Genomic DNA, 18,967 nt, shown 5'->3' with positions numbered 1-18,967 from the left:
TATTATCTCCAGGTCCCTTTATGTTCACAGTACCATTCACTGACTGCTGTACATGCTTCCTAACTTGCAATGATTCATGTTCAAGGGCATTAGCATTCTCCGCACATTTTTATCATCCAACCGCTCGCCATTCACAATAAATATTTCTGTTTGTCTTTTCCAACCGAAGTGGCTGATAATTCACTGACAGCAGCTTATTCACGCATTGTCCCAGGAAATGGGGAGTGGTATGAGCGTGACCAGAGGTCGGGGGGGGGGCGGTAGTGGTAAGATAGTAACAACAGTTCGCACTATTTAATTTATAGTAATTTATATGTCTTACATTGTATTGCTGCCAAAACGCAACAGATTTCACGACATATATCACCGATAATATACCCGATTCTGAAGTGGAGTTGGAAGTTTGGTTGGCGTAACACCAGTGGAGAACGGAGTGGTTGGGTGACACCGCGATGGGAGGAGGGGGAGCGGTTACAGGGTCCCACCAACAGTCGGGGAGTGTTTAGAGTGTGACATCGGCGATGGGGGTTAGTGGAGGGTCGGGGAGCGATTACAGGGTGACACCAGTAGTGGGGGAGCGGTTAGAGTGTGACGAGGGTGAGGGGCGTGGTTTGGAGAAAGGGCGCGCCGAGTGTCGAGAGCGCGCAGAGTGGCCACGGCCTTGGACGCCGTTTCGGTGCCGGGAGGAGCGGGTCTGCTGCGATCCCGATCTCAGCAATGGGTTGTTGTGGGTGCGGTGGCGACGAGGTGAGAGAATGTGTCTTGTATATTTTAAAAACGCAAACAACAGGAATTCTACAGAATTCCCAACAGGAATTCTACAGAATTCCTGTTGTTTGCGTTTTGGAATTCTGCAGATGCTGGAATTTCAAAAAACACACATCAAAGTTGCTGGTGAACGCAGCAGGCCAGGCAGCATTTCTAGGAAGAGGTACAGTCGACGTTTCAGGCCGAGACCCTTCGTCAGGACTAACTGAAAGAAGAAATAGTAAGAGATTTGAAAGTGGGAGGGGGAGGGGGAGATCCAAAATGATAGGAGAAGACAGGAGGGGGAGGGATAGAGCCGAGAGCTGGACAGGTGATTGGCAAAGGGATATGAGAGGATCATGGGACAGGAGGCCCAGGGAGAAAGACGAGGGGGGGGGACCCAGAGGATGGGCAAGGGGTATAGTCAGAGGGACAGAGGGAGAAAAAGGAGAGTGAGAGAAAGAATGTGTGTATAAAAATAAGTAACAGATGGGGTACGAGGGGGAGGTGGGGCATTAGCGGAAGTTAGAGAAGTCGATGTTCATGCCATCAGGTTGGAGGCTATCCAGACGGAATATAAGGTGTTGTTCCTCCAACCTGAGTGTGGCTTCATCTTTACAGTAGAGGAGGCTGTGGATAGACATGTCAGAATGGGAATGGGATGTGGAATTGAAATGTGTGGCCATTGGGAGATCCTGCTTTCTCTGGCGGACAGAGCATAGGTGTTCAGCAAAGCGGTCTCCCAGTCTGCGTCGGGTCTGGCCAATATATAGAAGGCCACATTGGGAGCACCGGACGCAGTATACCACCCCAGCCGACTCACAGGTGAAGTGTCGCCTCACCTGGAAGGACTGTCTGGGGCCCTGAATGGTGGTAAGGGAGGAAGTGTAAGGGTATGTGTAGCACTTGTTCTGCTTACACGAACAAGTGCCAGGAGGGAGATCAGTGGGGAGGGCGAATGGACAAGGGAGTCGCGTAGGGAGCGATCCCTGCGGAAAGCAGAGAGAGGGCGGGAGGGAAAGATGTACTTAGTGGTGGGATCCCGTTGGAGGTGGCGGAAGTTACGCAGAATAATATGTTGGACCCGGAGGCTGGTGGGGTGGTAGGTGGGGACCAGGGGATCCCTATTCCTAGTGGGGTGGCGGGAGAATGGAGTGAGAGCAGATGTGCGTGAAATGGGGGAGGTGCGTTTGAGAGCAGAGTTCATAGTGGAGGGAGGGAAGCCCCTTTCTTTAAAAAAGGAGGACATCTCCCTCGTCCTGAAATGAAAAGCCTCATCCTGAGAGCAGATGCGGCGGAGACGGAGGAATTGCGAGGAGGGGATGGCATTTTTGCAAGAGACAGGGTGAGAAGAGGAATAGTGCAGATAGCTGTGAGAGTCTGTAGGCTTATAGTAGACATCAGTGGATAGAGACAGAAAGATCTAGAAAGGGGAGGGCTGTGTCGGGAATGGACCAGGTAAACTTGAGGGCAGGGTGAAAGTTGGAGGCAAAGTTAATAAAGTCAACGAGCTCAGCATGCGTGCAGGAAGCAGCGCCAATGCAGTCGTCGATGTAGCGTAGGAAAAGTGGGGGACAGATACCAGAATAGGCACGGAACATAGATTGTTCCACAAAGCCAACAAAAAGGCAGGCATAGCTAGGACCCATACGGGTGCCCATAGCTACACCTTTAGTTTGGAGGAAGTGGGAGGAACCAAAGGAGAAATTATTAAGAGTAAGGACGAATTCCGCTAGATGGAGCAGAGTGTTGGTAGAGGGGAACTGATTGGGTCTGGAATCCAAAAAGAAGCGGAGAGCTTTGAGACCTTCCTGATGGGGGATGGAAGTATATAGGGACTGGACATCCATGGTGAAAAGAAAGCAGTGGGGGCCAGGGAACTTAAAATCATTGAAAAGTTTAAGAGCGTGAGAAGTGTCACAAACATAGGTAGGAAGGGATTGAACAAGGGGGGATAAAACCGTGTCGAGGTATGCAGAAACGAGTTCGGTAGGGCAGGAGCAAGCTGAGACATTAGGTCTGCCAGGACAGGCAGGTTTGTGGATCTTGGGTAGGAGGTAGAAACGGGAAGTGCGGGGTGTGGGAACTATAAGGTTGGTAGCAGTGGATGGGAGATCCCCTGAGCGGATAAAGTTGGTGATGGTGTGGGAGACAATGGCCTGGTGCTCCTTAGTGAGGTCACGATCGAGGGGTAAATAAGAGGAGGTATCCGTGAGTTGTCGCTGTGCCTCGGCAAGGTAGAGGTCAGTACGCCAGACTACAACAGCACCCCCCTTATCGGCGGGTTTAATAATAAGGTTAGGATTAGTGCGGAGGGAGTGGAGAGCAGAGCGTTCAGAAGGAGTGAGGTTGGAATGGGAACAAGGTGCGGTGTGAAGTCGAGACGGTTGATGTCCCGTCGGCAGTTAGCGATAAAGAGATCCAGAGCAGGCAGAAGACCAGAGCGGGGTGTCCATGAAGAAGAGAAGGGTTGAAGACAGGAGAAGGGGTCATTGGTGGGGGTGGAAGAGTCCTTGCCAAAGAAGTAGGCTCGGAGACGGAGATGGCGGAAGAAGAGTTCCGCATCATGGCGAACACGGAACTCACTGAGGTGTGGGCGAAGGGGGACAAAGGTGAGGCCCTTACTGAGGACAGAGCATTCTGCCTCCGACAGTTGAAGGTCGGAGGGGATGGTAAAGACCCGGCACGGATGAGAGCTGGGATCAGAGGGGGGAGTGGGGAGGGTTGGGGTGAGAGGAAGATGGAGCCTCTGAGGACCCAGGAGCTGACGATTGGATCTGAAGGAGATGGGATTGCAGAGTATTGGTGGGGGAAGGGGAGACGGGACCCGTCCTCCCCTTCCCCCACCTCCCCCTCATACCCCATCCATTATTTATTTTTATACACACATTCTTTCTCTCACTCTCCTTTTTCTCCCTCTGTCCCTCTGACTATACCCCTTGCCCATCCTCTGGATCCCCCCCCCCCATCTTTCTCCCTGGACCTCCTGTCCCGTGATCCTCTCATATCCCCTTTGCCAATCACCTGTCCAGCTCTTGGCTCCATCCCTCCCCCTCCTGTCTTCTCCTATCATTTTGAATGTCCCCCTCCCCCTCCCACTTTCAAATCTCTTACTAACTTTTCCTTCAGTTAGTCCTGACGAAGGGTCTCGGCCTGAAACGTCGACTGTACCTCTTCCTAGAGATGCTGCCTGGCCTGCTGCGTTCACCAGCAACTTTGATGTGTGTCTTGTATATTGATGTTATTGTGCTTAGGCTACGTAGAATTCCTGCAGTCGTTTTGTTTACATTGTCAATTTGTTTTTTTAAAATATTGGATGATAGTAGACCAGAGGCAGCTTTAGAAACCTTTAATTGCACTTGTCAAGCATTCACTTCCACAGAGGAACCCCCTGCTTCACCCCTTTAATCATAGAGGAGATCTGTCTGGATATGTTTATGGGATTTCATCTTGTTTTTGTGGTTTTCACTTGAACTTTGGGTCATGGTTGATTTCATTCCATTTCATCCATTTCATTTGTGGGTGGTTTTCTCAGAATGTGTTGCCTTTTGCTCAAAGTGCAATTACATCAAATGAAATTATAACTTAAGAGGCCAACACAAGAGACGGCACGATATTTTGCAAATGCTGGAAATCTTTAGCAGCTTGCACAGATGTCGATCTTTTGCTTGTTTCCGTAGATGCTGTTTGACCTGCTGAGTTCCTCCAGTGTGTTTTGTGTGTGTTGCTCTGGATTTCCAGCATCTGCAGCATCTCTCGTGTTTACCATAGGCAAGGAACTCAGCAAGTCAAGCAGCATCAAGGGAGGGGACATTTCGGGCGGAGGTCCTTCATTAAGACTTGATAGGAGAGACGGCAGGAGCTGGGAGTCTGGAGCAGCATACTAAGGATTTGGAGAATGTCAGCGGACCAGGCAGCATCTGAAGAGGAAAATGAACGCTCAATTTTGAAGGTTGATAGCCTTTGTCAGGACTGGAAAGAAAGCAGGGTAAAAGGGTGGAGCACAAGTGGGCATGTGATAGGTAAGTCCAGGTGAAGAGATTGATGGGCAGGTAAGGGAGAGTGGGAGTGACATAAGAAGCTGGAGGTGATAGGTGGAAGTGATAATGTAACGAAGGGCTGAAGAAGACGCAATCTGATAGGAGAGAACAATGGAAGGTGGTGAGGAGGGGAATGAGAGGGTTATGGAGGCAAAAGACAAATAGTGACGGAGTGAGGGGTAAAATAGATGTTCATACCATCAGATTGGACATTACCAAAGTGGAATATAAGGTGCTGTTCCTCACACAGGTGTCAATCACCAACTTGACAGTGGACAATGCTGTTGACAGACGTATTGGTGTGGGAATGGGAATTGGATTTAAAATGGCTGGCCACTGGGAGATACTGGCTGCTATGGTGGATGGAGTGAATGTGCATGACTTAAGTTATAGATTAAATCATTACTTTAAAAAGTGAGGCAAAATTCTTTCTCGTTACCTTATAAATACGTAAGTTCAGATTTATTTTCAGAAATTCACCAACACGACTTAAGGTAAATATCTAATGGTGTAAGTCTTGGTTTTGTTGACAGTGATTTGAATAGAGCGTTTCATTAAATAAAGGAGGCATTGCATTTCAATTTGATTTTGCCAGCAGCAGCACATAAAGGCCATTCATTGTGTTAGAAAGAGCGACGATGCCAGGTTTATTTTGTATGCCGTGCGCCCTTGAGTTTCGTTCAAGTGTTAGTATTGTTCTGTTCCTTGAGCACGTGGCAATGGTTATGCAAGACTGGTAGATCTCTGAGAATGACATTTAATAAAGCAAAGTTATCTTTTTTTTTAAATTTCTGACGGATTTATAGTGCGGGTTTTGTATTTGTGGAAGGAGTTTTATGAAAAAAGCTACCAAATAGATGATTTTGATGTGTTTGCATTCTCATAGGTGTATGAAAATGTGATGCATCACTCAGGTTAAGAAGTAGGTAGATGTGGTGTAGTTCTAAAAATCAGCATCTTAAAATGGTACTTAAAATATGCCTTTGTGAAGCAGTTTTTCAAGGTTTTATCAATTCGAAGGACCTGTCCTGGGCCCAGCACATAAGTGCAATTAGGAAGAAAGCATAGCAGTGCCTCTACTTCTGTAGGAGTTTCCATAGATTCGACATGACATCTAAAACTTTGATAAACTTCCATAGATGTGTGGTGGAGAGTATATTGACGAGTTGCATCACTGCCTGGTTTGGAAACACCAATGCTCTTGAATGGAAAATCCTACATAAAGTAGTAAATACGACCCAGTCCATCACGGGTTAAGCTCTCCCCACCATTGAGCACATCTATACAGATGGAGCTCTGTCGCAGGAAAGCAGCATTCATCATCGGGGACCCCCACCACCCAGCTCATGCTCTCTTCTCGCTGCTTTCATCCGGAAGGAGATGCAGGAGCCTCAGGACTCTCGCCACCAGATTGAGGAACAGTTATTACCCCTCAACCATCAGGCTCCTCAACCAGAGGGGATAACTTATTCAGCTCATCAGCGAACTGTTCCCACAACCTATGGACTCACTGTCAAGGACTCTTCATCTCATGTTCTTGTTACTTTTCCTTAATAATAATTATTATTATTCTTTCTTTTTGTATTTGCACAATGGTTGTCTTCTCTGTGTAGTCTCTCATAGATTCTGTTACCATTTTGGACTTATTGAGTATACTTGCAAGAAAAGGTATTTCATGGTTGTATGTGGTGACATATATGTACTTTGATAATTAATTTACTTTGAACTTAGAATCTTTTTCCTCCAGTGGAACAATTTTCAAATGTAATTTTAGCTAATAACAGAAAATAATAGAAACAGCAGCTGTGGGACGAGCAAGAGTTAACGCTATTAACATTTCAAATCTGAGACCCTTTGTCACCACTGAGATAGATAAAACAAATTAGTTTCTGTAGCAACAATGATTGGGGAGAGATTGGTAGAGCAAAGGAAATATCCCTTGGAAGGTCAGAGCAAAGGAGATAATGTTCCAGGCAGGATGAAACAAAGTTACCTAATATTGGAGATTTCAGCATAAGTCTAGAAGGTTTCAATGTGCCCTTATGAAAGATGAAGTTTTGCTCTTTAAGTTAGCATTTTTCCTCACAGTAACAGTGCAGTGGTGCCAAAGGCAGAGGTCAGAGTGGAAGTACGATGGGGAATGAAAATGGCAGGTGATTGGAAACTCAGGGTCACTCGTAGACTGAACACAGTTGTTCTGAAAATTGATTGCCCAATCTGCATTTGGTTTCTCCAATGGAACAGTCAGACTACTGTTTATTGATTACAGCTCAGAGTTCAACACAGTCGAATGTTAAAAGGTCTGAACAGATTAGATATGGCAAAGTTATTTTCCATGGTAGGGGAGTCTAAGACAAGAGTGCTCGACGTCAGGATTGAAGGACATTCATTTAGAACAGAGATGTGGAGAAATTACTTTAGTCAGAGGATGGTTAATCTGTGGAATTTGTTGCCACGAGCGGCTGTGGAGACCAAGTCGTTGGGTGCATTTGAGGCAGAGACAGATAGGTTCTTCATTAGCCAGGGCGTCATGAGGTATGGGGAGAAGGCAGGGGAGTGGGGATGACAGGAAGAATTGGATCAGCCCATGATTGAATGGTGGAGCAGACTCAATGGGTCAAATGGCCTACTTCTGCTCCTACATCTTATGGTCAATCATACCTTCAATTCCAATCAACAAGCTCCAAATCCTGGGCCTATGTACCTTCCTCTGCAACTAGAGCCTTGATCTTCTCATCACGAGACCACAGTCAGCGCCAATCGGAAATAACATCTCCTCGCTGACAACCAACACTGGAGCACCTCGGATGCATGTTTCACCCACTGTTCCACTCTCTCTACACCAACGACCTATGGCTGTACAACTCAAACACCGTCTGTAAATTTGCCAATGACACAATTATTGCTTACAAAATTTCAGATGGTAATAAGGAGGTGTACAACGATGTGATAGTTCAGCTGTTTGAGTACTGTTGCAACAGCAAACTTGCAGTCAATGTCAGTAAGACCAAGGAATTGATTGTGGACTTCAAGACGGGGAAGTTGAGGGAGCACAGACCATTCCTCATCGAGGAATCAGCGGTGGAAAGGGTGAGCAGTTTCAAATTCCTGAGTGTCGACATCTCTGAAGATCTATCCTGGGCCCAACGTATTAATGTAATTACAAAGAAGGCAGAACAGTGACTATATTTCATTAGGAGTTTGAGGAGATTTAGTATACCACCAAAGACTCTGACAGATTTCTATAGATGTGCTGTGGAGAGCATTCTAACTGGTTGCATCACTCTGCCACGGAGGGGCCACTGCACAGGACCAGAAAGCTGTAAACTCAGCCAGCTCCACCATGGCCACTAGCCTCTACAGCATTGAGGACACCTTCAGAAGGTGATGCCTCAAAAAGGTGGCATCCATCATTAAGAATCCCCATCGTGCAAGACATGCCCTCTTCTTATTGCTACCATCAAGAGGAGGTACAGGAGCTTGAAGATGCACATTGAACTTTTCAGGAACAGCTTCTTCCCCTCTGTCATCAGATTTCTGAATGGATATTGAACTCATCTACACTACCTCACTTTTTTTTCCCAGTTTGTGCTACTTGTTTATGATGGGTGACGCTGTAGTGTGTTGGTTAGCGTGACACTATTAGAACTTGGGGCCTCGGAATTTCGCGTTCAGTTCCAGCGCTGTTTGTAAGGTGTTTGTACTTCCTCCCCGTGAACGCATGGGTTTCCTCCGGGCACTTTTCGCTCCTCCCACATTCCAAAGATGTATCAGTTAGTAGGTTACTTAGTCATTGTAAGTTGTCTTGTGATTAGGCCATGGTGAAATAAGTGGGTTGTTGGGCAGTGTGGCCCATTGGGTCGGTAGGGCCTGTTCTGCAATGCATCTCTAAATAAATATTTTAAGATGTATATTGTATTTCTTATTGTGATTTATAGTTTTTTATTATGTATTACAATGTATTGCTGCCGCAAAACACCACATTTCATGGCGTATGCTTGTAATAATAAACCTGATTCTGATTCTGGAGAGGAAAGCACCTTATGAAATCACTCTTCTTCACCTGGAAAGACTGGTGGGAAGAAGTGAGAGGATAAAGTTAATCTTCTCTTATGGTTTCAGGGTAAAGTGCCATAAAATGGGGCCTGATTATGAGGGTTGAGGATTGGAGCACAGGGGCATGAAGCTAATGATTCTTTTATACGGCTGAAAGGGGAAATGATTATTTGTCTGCTGGTGGAATAGTGTTGGAGCTGATGAAACTTGTGGGAAATGATCTGTTAACTGCAGAAAATGGTGGGGTATAAGATAAAAATAGAGCATCTCTGTTTCTGCATAGTCAAGAAGAAAAAGGAATTGCCATCCAGTAGCAATGTGACTACCAGGGTAGACAACGACTACCATACAGTGGCACTGACCTCAACAATAATGAAGTGCTTTGAGCAGCTGGTTTATGGATCTTATTTAAATCTTCCTGCTGCATTCAACTCTTTCCAGTTGACTTATCGCTCATATTGGTCCACTGATCATGCCGTAGCTCCTGCGCTCCAGTCTGTCCTGTCCCTCCTAGAAAATGGCGCCTCTTATTGCCAGGATGCCATTTATCGACTTAATATTCCTCCGAGGCTGGTGGGAAAACTGTCTTTGTTGGGTCTCAACTCCTCTCTCTGTAACTGCATCCTGGTCTTCTTGACAGAAAGGTCACAGTCAGTCTGCGTTGACAGAAACGTCTTTAGCTCCATCATACTGAGCACTGGTGCTTCTCAGGGCTGCATGCTCAGTCCACTGCTGTTCATGCGGCTGACCACGACTGTACTGCTAGATCCTGTTCAAACTGAGTCATAAAATTCGGTGGTGACACAACAGTGGTTGGCGTCATCAACAGCGATGAGATAGTGTACAGAGAGGATGTAGAGGGGCTTATAAAATGGTCGGGTACAGCAATTTGAGTCTCAGTGTTGACAAGACAAATGAGATGGTTATGGACTTTAGGAAGGTGCAGGCTGATCTCTCCTCACTGCACATACATGGCTTATCTGTGAAGAGAGTTAGGAGCACCAGGTCTCTGGATTGCACATAATGTATGATCTCACCTGGTCCCACAACGTCACCTATTCAGTCAAGGTGAAAAAAACACTATAGCATCTCCAGTCCTTGAGGAGATTGAGTGTGCTGTTTATACGTGGCCCTTAGCATGGTCAGTGATCCCTCCCATCTGTCCAACAATCTCTTTGACCACCCACCCCCCACCCCCCACCCCTACCATCAGGCAGGTGGTACTGTAGCATTAGGACAAAGGACTATAGGATGGGAAACAGCTTCTACCCCCAGGCCATGAGACTACTGAATTCCCTGCCACCACCCAGTTCTCATCACGTGTGAAGTGCCAGTAGTGTTATACTGTTTACTTTTTAACTTGTTGCAAATGCACCTTATTATTTATTGTTCATCCCAGTTTGGCAAAAGAATAAATCAAGGAAGGTAGTGCACCCGTGGCTGACAAGAGAAATTAGGGATAGTATCAATTCCAAAGAAGTAGCATACAAATTAGCCAGAGAAAGTGCCTCACCTGAGGACTGGGAGAAATTCAGAGTTCAGCAGAGGAGGACAAAGGGCTTAATTAGGAAGGGGAAAAAAGATTATGAGAGAAAACTGGCAGAGAACATAAAAACGGACTGTAAAAGCTTTTATAGATATTGTTACGAGAATACACATAAAATTAAGATGTTTGCTGGCCTGGGCTAGCATCAGTGGCATCAGCAGTTGGTCTGCCACCTGCCCTCAGGGGAAGGAGAGATAAGGAACAATGGAGCAGCGTCTGGAGATGTGTAATGAAGGGATGTGGGAGGGAGAGCTGTCTGGAGCGGCTCCCCCCTTTGAACCCTGAACTGTTTGAAGTGATGGACAGGCGATACCCCAGCAGGGGGATAAAAAGGGACAGGTTCGCTAAGACAGACACACACGCCACCCGAGGTAACGAGACCCTGGAAGCGGTGCGCTTCTCACGAGTGGGTGAGAAGTACCAGACAACGACAAGGGTGGAAAGGTACGATCAGCGGGAACCCGGTGTGTGTCCGCCCTTGCCTGGGTGCCGGGTTCACTGCAGAGGATCGACCGCATCTGGAGGAGGGGTCACAGTCGGTGACCTCAGGTGACATCACCAAGGACCCGCCCAAAAGCTGTTTGTGAGCCATCTCGCTGGTCTGTGAGCCATCTTGCTGGTCTGTGAGTGAAGCCGTTCTGAATGATGAGTTGTTCCTATTCTATCTCTCTCTTCCCCCACGTTGTCCACCGCCATGGCAACGATTACTGCGAACTGAACTACTAAACTGGACTGAACTTTGAGTCATTTTGAAATTGGTCATTTACCCCTAGACAACGATAGAGCTTGATTGATGCTGTTATCTTAATTCTGTGCACATGTGTGTTTATCATCACTGAACTGTTGCATTTATTATCCTTTCGATTACTGTGTTGCTTGTTTCTTTAATAAAACTTTCTTAGTTCTAGTACTCCAGACTCCAACTGAGTGATCCATTTCTGCTGGTTTGGCAACCCAGTTACGGGGTACGTAACATAAGTGGGGTTCTCGTCCGCGATTTTGAACGCTAAATTTGGGACGGAGTAAATTGATTGGGTTAAAATTCCCGAAAGAAAGAAAAGACAAACAGCAGAAATGGAGGTTGAGGAATTTATAAAGGCGCCGACCTTGGAGGCATTAGAGGATGCCAGGAAATCGGAATTGATAGCTGTGGCCAAACGGGTGAATCTTGCTAAGGTGAAGTCGACAATGAGGAGAGAGGAGATACACAGAGCTATTGTAGAGCACTATGTATCTAAAGGTGTGTTTCCCCAAGGTGAGCTGGGGGAGGTGTCTATTGAAAAACCTGCTGGAGACGCGGTACAGGTACAGCTTGAAAAACTGAGACTCGAGCACGAGTTCCGGGTACGGCAGTTAGAACACGAAGAGAAGCAGTTAGAAAGGCAGGAGAGACAGTTAGAAAGGCGGGAGAGAGAGAAAGAGGTAGAAAGGCAAGAGAGAGAAAGACAGTTGGAGAGAGAGGAGAAACAGAGGGAAAGGGAATTTGAGCTGGAGAAGTTAAAGATAAGGGCCGAGCAGGGGCTCGTGCCGAACCAAGGTGGAGGGTTCCGGGCGACCCAGGAGGTTAGGCTGGTTCCCCCTTTTGACGATACCGATGTGGATCGGTACTTTCTCCACTTCGAAAAAGTAGCTATAAGTCAGGACTGGCCGAGGGATAAGTGGGTTGTTTTACTTCAGAGTGTACTGAAAAGGAAAAAACAAGCTTACTCCGCTTTATCCGCAGAAGATGCCCAGAGGTATGAGGTGGTGAAAGAGGCCATCCTCAGGATTTATGAGTTGGTCCCGGAGGCATACCGGCAGAGGTTCCGGAATGCGAGGAAGCAGTGGGACCGCACGTATTTGGAGTTTGCTCGCGAGATGCAAACATATTGTGAGCGTTGGTGCGCCTCGAAAGGGGTAGAGGGGGATTATGACAGACTGCTGCAGCTGATTCTGATTGAGCAGTTTAAAGGTTGTGTCCCTGAGGGTATGAGACCCTACCTCGATGAGAAAGAGGCAGCCACGTTAGCCGCAACTGCTAAGTTAGCGGATGAGTATGCGTTGACGCATAAAATGAAGGTTGCCCCGAGTAAAGGCTACCAGAAGGGTAGTCAGGACGGAGGGGAGAGTCCGCCGGAAAAGTCAGAAAGTAAGCCGGGGACTAGTGAAAAGGATAAGGTAGACCGGGAGCAGTCTGGTAGGAAGTCTCCTGGGGTCGTCTGTTATAATTGTGGGAAAGTCGGACACTTTGCGTCCAGGTGCTTTGCCCCAAGGAAGGAGACGGGGAAAGGAAAAGCGGAAATTTTGAATGGCTGTATCAAGCTGTTAAGCGAACCGCTAGGGAAGGACAGGTCTGAAAAAGTCCAGGAAGGGCGCGAGAGGTTTATCTCGGCCGGACTGGTGTCAGTGAAAAAGAGGTTAAAACCAGTTCCAGTGCGGATCTGGAGAGACACGGGAGCGTGTCAGTCACTAATACTGAAGAGTGTATTAGAGTTTAGCTCAGAGACCCAGACTGGGGAGGTAGAGGTCAAAGGTGTTGGGGAAGGGACAGAGTCAGTCCCTTTGCACCAGATACACTTACAGAGCAACCTGGTCTCTGGACTAGTCACGATTGGGGTGAGGTCCGAATTACCGATGAAAGACGTGGAAGTCTTGCTCGGTAATGACATCGCCGGAGGAATCGTGTTCCCAGTCGTGAGATTGACGGGTCAGCCTGCCAGCATGGAGGCCCCGTCCGCGATGGTGAATTTGGCTGAAACATTTCTGCCAACCTTGTATGAGACAGGGTGTAGTGAGATAAGAGGTAGTGAGGGAGCTGGGACGGACGTAGCAGTAGCCAGGAAAGAATTTGTGCAGACGCAGGAGCGAAACGAGGGGCTGATGGTTTTTGCCGAGACCGCTCTCTCTGACACAGCCTTGACAAGCTATTGTGCGGAGGAGGAAGTGCTAAGGAAGAAAGGGAAATCAAGTACAGTACCCGCAGATGAGGAATGGGGGGTGGTGCAAAAGAGTTATGGGGATGAGGTTTTTAACATGGCCCACGAGGTACCCCCCCGGTGGACATTTTGCGGTGCTGGAGGAAACAGTTGGTGGAATCATGAAAGAGATTTACCGGCTGCCCAGGGGGAAGAATGTTATTGATCATGACCGACGCGAACTGAGACGGTCACCGGCTTTTGATATGCTAACAAACCTAGTCGGTGTTAGCGTGGAAATCAATGAAGCTAGGGGCCCCTTGATAAGAGGAAAAAACCATTTTGAAAAGATTAGGATGGGATCGGTCAGATGGGAGAAGGCTATTGTTTTGGCCAGGTCTACTGATAAGGTCTCTCCCTTAATCCCCGAAGGAGTAATTAAACGACTCGCACCCATGTGTTTGATTGTCCCGAGGAAATGCAAAGAACTGGGACGTTGGGTGATTGTGGTTACAATAGGGCAGCCAAGTAAACAACACCCATATTTTTTGAGTAATTCAGTGACTAAAGGGCTGATGAACACAGAGGTGTGTATTGGCAATTTAATACGGCTGTCTGAAGCCAGCTTGTTAGTGAACCTTGAAAAAAATGAATTCGGCCACACGAAGGTCACTTACCTGGGAATTGTGGTGGCACAGGGGCAGCTGGCAGCGATGCAAGCTACAGTGCAGGCTATCGCTGACCTCCCAACCCCGACAGACAAGAGGGCCCTCAGAAGGCTCTTGGAGATGGTGGGGTACTGCAGGAAGTTTTGCAATAACTCTGCGGTCAATACCCGTCCCCCTCCTACTAAGCCCTTGCGAGAGAAAATTGAGTCGGAATGGGACGACCCTTGTTATTGTGGTCCGGGACAAAACCAAATGAGAGGTTACATTGGTCGCAATTCATCAGTGTTTTTGGCCACTATGAAGTTTGCTGAGTTGGAGCCTGGTCTAAGGGATTATTAATAACACGTGTAAAAGGAACAGAAAATGTGATGACTGTCTGTCAAGGTGTTGACAGCTTCAAATTCTCTGTATTAGCTAAATAACTGTTAAAGATGTATATTGTGTATGTATCAGATAATGTAGTCATGTTTGTAATTTTTACCTCCCGGTAAAAATCCTTAAAGGGGGGAAGTGTTACGAGAATACACATAAAATTAAGATGTTTGCTGGCCTGGGCTAGCATCAGTGGCATCAGCAGTTGGTCTGCCACCTGCCCTCAGGGGAAGGAGAGATAAGGAACAATGGAGCAGCGTCTGGAGATGTGTAATGAAGGGATGTGGGAGGGAGAGCTGTCTGGAGCGGCTCCCCCCTTTGAACCCTGAACTGTTTGAAGTGATGGACAGGCGATACCCCAGCAGGGGGATAAAAAGGGACAGGTTCGCTAAGACAGACACACACGCCACCCGAGGTAACGAGACCCTGGAAGCGGTGCGCTTCTCACGAGTGGGTGAGAAGTACCAGACAACGACAAGGGTGGAAAGGTACGATCAGCGGGAACCCGGTGTGTGTCCGCCCTTGCCTGGGTGCCGGGTTCACTGCAGAGGATCGATCGCATCTGGAGGAGGGGTCACAGTCGGTGACCTCAGGTGACATCACCAAGGACCCGCCCAAAAGCTGTTTGTGAGCCATCTCGCTGGTCTGTGAGCCATCTTGCTGGTCTGTGAGTGAAGCCGTTCTGAATGATGAGTTGTTCCTATTCTATCTCTCTCTTCCCCCACGTTGTCCACCGCCATGGAAACGATTACTGCGAACTGAACTACTAAACTGGACTGAACTTTGAGTCATTTTGAAATTGGTCATTTACCCCTAGACAACGATAGAGCTTGATTGATGCTGTTATCTTAATTCTGTGCACGTGTGTTTATCATCACTGAACTGTTGCATTTATTATCCTTTCGATTACTGTGTTGCTTGTTTCTTTAATAAAACTTTCTTAGTTCTAGTACTCCAGACTCCAACTGAGTGATCCATTTCTGCTGGTTTGGCAACCCAGTTACGGGGTACGTAACAATATGTAAAAAGGAAAAGACTGATAAAGACAAATGTAGGTCCCCTGCAAACAGAAACAGGTGAATTGATTATGGGGAGCAAGGACATGGCAGACCAATTGAATAATTACTTTGGTTCTGTCTTCACTAAGGAGGACATAAATAATCTTCCAGAAATAGTAAGGGACAGAGGGTCCAGTGAGATGGAGGAACTGAGCGAAATACATGTTAGTAGGGAAGTGGTGTTAGGTAAATTGAAGGGATTGAAGGCAGATAAATCCCCAGGGCCAGATGGTCTGCATCCCAGAGTGCTTAAGGAAGTGGCCCAAGAAATAGTGGATGCATTAGTGATAATTTTTCAAAACTCGTTAGATTCTGGACTAGTTCCTGAGGATTGGAGGGTGGCTAATGTAACCCCACTTTTTAAAAAAGGAGGGAGAGAGAAACCGGGGAATTATAGGCCGGTTAGCCTAACGTCGGTGGTGGGGAAACTGCTGGAGTCAGTTATCAAGGATGTGATAACAGCACATTTGGAAAGCGGTGAAATGATCGGACAAAGTCAGCATGGATTTGTGAAAGGAAAATCATGTCTGACGAATCTCATAGAATTTTTTGAGGATGTAACTAGTAGAGTGGATAGGGGAGAACCAGTGGATGTGGTATATTTGGATTTTCAAAAGGCTTTTGACAAGATCCCACACAGGAGATTAGTGTGCAAACTTAAAGCACACGGTATTGGGGGTAAGGTATTGGTGTGGGTGGAGAATTGGTTAGCAGACAGGAAGCAAAGAGTGGGAATAAACGGGACCTTTTCAGAAGGGCAGGCGGTGACTAGTGGGGTACCGCAAGGCTCAGTGCTGGGACCCCAGTTGTTTACAATATATATTAATGACTTGGATGAGGGAATTAAATGCAGCATCTCCAAGTTTGCGGATGACACGAAGCTGGGTGGCAGTGTTAGCAGTGAGGAGGATGCTAAGAGGATGCAGGGTGACTTGGATAGGTTGGGTGAGTGGGCAAACTCATGGCAGATGCAATTTAATGTGGATAAATGTGAAGTTATCCACTTTGGTGGCAAAAATAGGAAAACAGATTATTATCTGAATGGTGGCCGATTAGGAAAAGGGGAGGTGCAAGGAGACCTGGGTGTCATTATACACCAGTCATTGAAAGTGGGCATGCAGGTACAGCAGGCGGTGAAAAAGGCGAATGGTATGCTGGCATTTATAGCGAGAGGATTCGAGTACAGGAGCAGGGAGGTACTACTGCAGTTGTACAAGGCCTTGGTGAGACCACACCTGGAGTATTGTGTGCAGTTTTGGTCCCCTAATCTGAGGAAAGACATCTTTGCCATAGAGGGAGTACAAAGAAGGTTCACCAGATTGATTCCTGGGATGGCAGGTCTTTCATATGAAGAAAGACTGGATGAACTGGGCTTGTACTCGTTGGAATTTAGAAGATTGAGGGGGGATCTGATTGAAACGTATAAGATCCTAAAGGGATTGGACAGGCTAGATGCGGGAAGATTGTTCCCGATGTTGGGGAGGTCTAGAACGAGGGGTCACAGTTTGAGGATAGAGGGGAAGCCTTTTAGGACCGAGGTTAGGAAAAACTTCTTCACACAGAGTGGTGAATCTGTGGAATTCTCTGCCACAGCAAACTGTTGAGGCCAGTTCATTAGCTATGTTTAAAAGGAAGTTAGATATGGCCCTTGTGGCTACAGGGGTCAGGGGGTATGGAGGGAAGGCTGGGTTCTGAGTTGGATGATCAGCCATGATCATAATAAATGGCGGTGCAGGCTCGAAGGGCCGAATGGCCTACTCCTGCACCTATTTTCTATGTTTCTATGTTTCTATGTTAATTTTCTAGTGATAATATTGATTTATGTGTGGTGAGTTATATGCACTGTGTTGTGTACCTTGGTCTGGAGGAACATTAACAAGGGAAAATCTGCAGATGCTGGAGACCCAATCAACACGCACGAAATGCTGGAGGAACTTAGCAGGCCAGGCAGCATCTATGGAAAAGAGTACAGGTCTCGGCCCGAAACGTCGACTGTGCTCTTTCCCATAGACGCTGCCTGACCTGCTGAGTTTCCCTACCATTTTGTGGCTGGAGGAATATTGTTTAGTTTGGCAATATACTTCAGTATGGTTGAATGACAGTAAATTTGAACTTGTTTTGGAGCAAAGGCAGGGGAAGTAGATAAGATGCTGTGAAAGTCTATCATGGTAGATGATAAATAGATAGAAATACTTTATTGATCCCAAGGGAAATTGGCTTTCGTTACCAACCAAGAATAGAGCATAAATATAGCAATACAAAAACCACAAACAATCAAACAACAATATGCAAACTATGCCAGATGGAAATAAGTCCAGGACCAGCCTATTGGCTCAGTGTGTCTGATCCTCCACGGGAGGAGCTGCAAAGTTCGATGGCCATAGGCAGGAACAACCTCCCACGACTCCCAGTGTTGTATCTCGGTGAAATATGGCCGGAGTCCAACAGCAAACACGTTCCTCGATCGTAATATGACCAGGATTGCACCATCCGTTGTTAACCAGAACAGCAAACTCCCATCTCCTTTATGCTTACCGCTCTCAGTGCACTTACCGTCAGCCCGAACGGTCTGGAAGCCCTCCATGGAAAAGTTTTAGTCGGGTATGTTCTCGTGCAGCCCCGTTTCAGTAAAACACTTAACACTGCACTCCCGAAATGTTCTCTGACTCCTGGCTAGCACCGTCAACTCATCCATTTTATTACCCACCGAACTCCTCTTCTCCATAAGTCTCTGTTGTCTTGACCCGGTCCTCTTTCCTCGCCTTTGTGATCCCCCTCTACATCCTCTGTGTGTTTTCCTCCAGATTTTAGCAGGGGTGTCCGCCGCTCTGTTCGCTAAACTGGCCGGCATAAGCGCAATCAGCTGGTCCCTGGAATAAACAATGTGACCATACTGCTGCCCCGCTAATGAGACGTGTCCGAATGTAACTATTGCCAGCGCTAAAAGCCCAAATAAAACTCTGTCCACCAGCATGTTACTGTGAAAAAAAATACAACAAATAACGTAAGTTAAAAAAAGTAAGAAGTAAAACGTAAGAAAACTAGTCGGAACGGCTATAACAGGCTGCGTGCACGACCGGCGCATGCGCACTTACCACGCTTTGGGAAGAATGAAGAAATATTTTTGACTCTTCCGCAGATGAAATATTGATTTCATTTTACAATGCAGTGATGGTCTCAAAACAATTTGCTAATCAATCTGATTAGTTTAAGAAGTTTTTGTGATACTTTGTAATACTCTCCATCCCTCCCAGATTATGTTAACTCAGAAGTGAACCAGCATACAGACTTATTTTCTAAACCAGGTCAACTGGGGGAAAAGCAAACTTTGGAAACTTAGCCTCTCTTCCCATCTTTTCTCTTTTCCCTCAACTCCCCCACCAAAGCATGCAATCCCTATTTCGATCAACACAGGTTTACTTTGATAGAATTTGCTAGTTTACAACAAAAAAATCACTTGATCTACCAATGGGAAGAGGTCTTGTATAATCAGAATGTATTTTTAACAGCCCTTGTATGTTTACTTGTGGTTTGTCTCATTAATTAGAATGCGCTTATTATTGTCACATGTGCCGAGATACAGTGA

The 18,967-nt window shown here is 46.7% G+C and overlaps 1 protein-coding gene across 1 annotated transcript in view; it reads left to right on the top strand.

Annotated features, from left to right (window-relative positions):
• The first annotated feature begins 601 nt into the window (after window positions 1-601).
• The window catches only part of LOC134346992 (choline transporter-like protein 1), a 118,503-nt gene continuing 100,137 nt past the window's right edge, over window positions 602-18,967 (top strand). Inside the window, exon 1 of the mRNA XM_063048933.1 lies at window positions 602-747. Coding sequence (XP_062905003.1) covers window positions 718-747 — 30 coding nt within the window. The 5' untranslated portion in view covers window positions 602-717. The remainder of the gene's footprint in view (window positions 748-18,967) is intronic.

Source organism: Mobula hypostoma, chromosome 5 (genome assembly GCF_963921235.1).
Source record: "Mobula hypostoma chromosome 5, sMobHyp1.1, whole genome shotgun sequence".
Taxonomy (NCBI): Eukaryota; Metazoa; Chordata; class Chondrichthyes; order Myliobatiformes; family Myliobatidae; genus Mobula; species Mobula hypostoma.
Note: the sequence above shows the minus strand (reverse complement) of the source record. Positions and strands in the feature narration are given on the sequence as shown.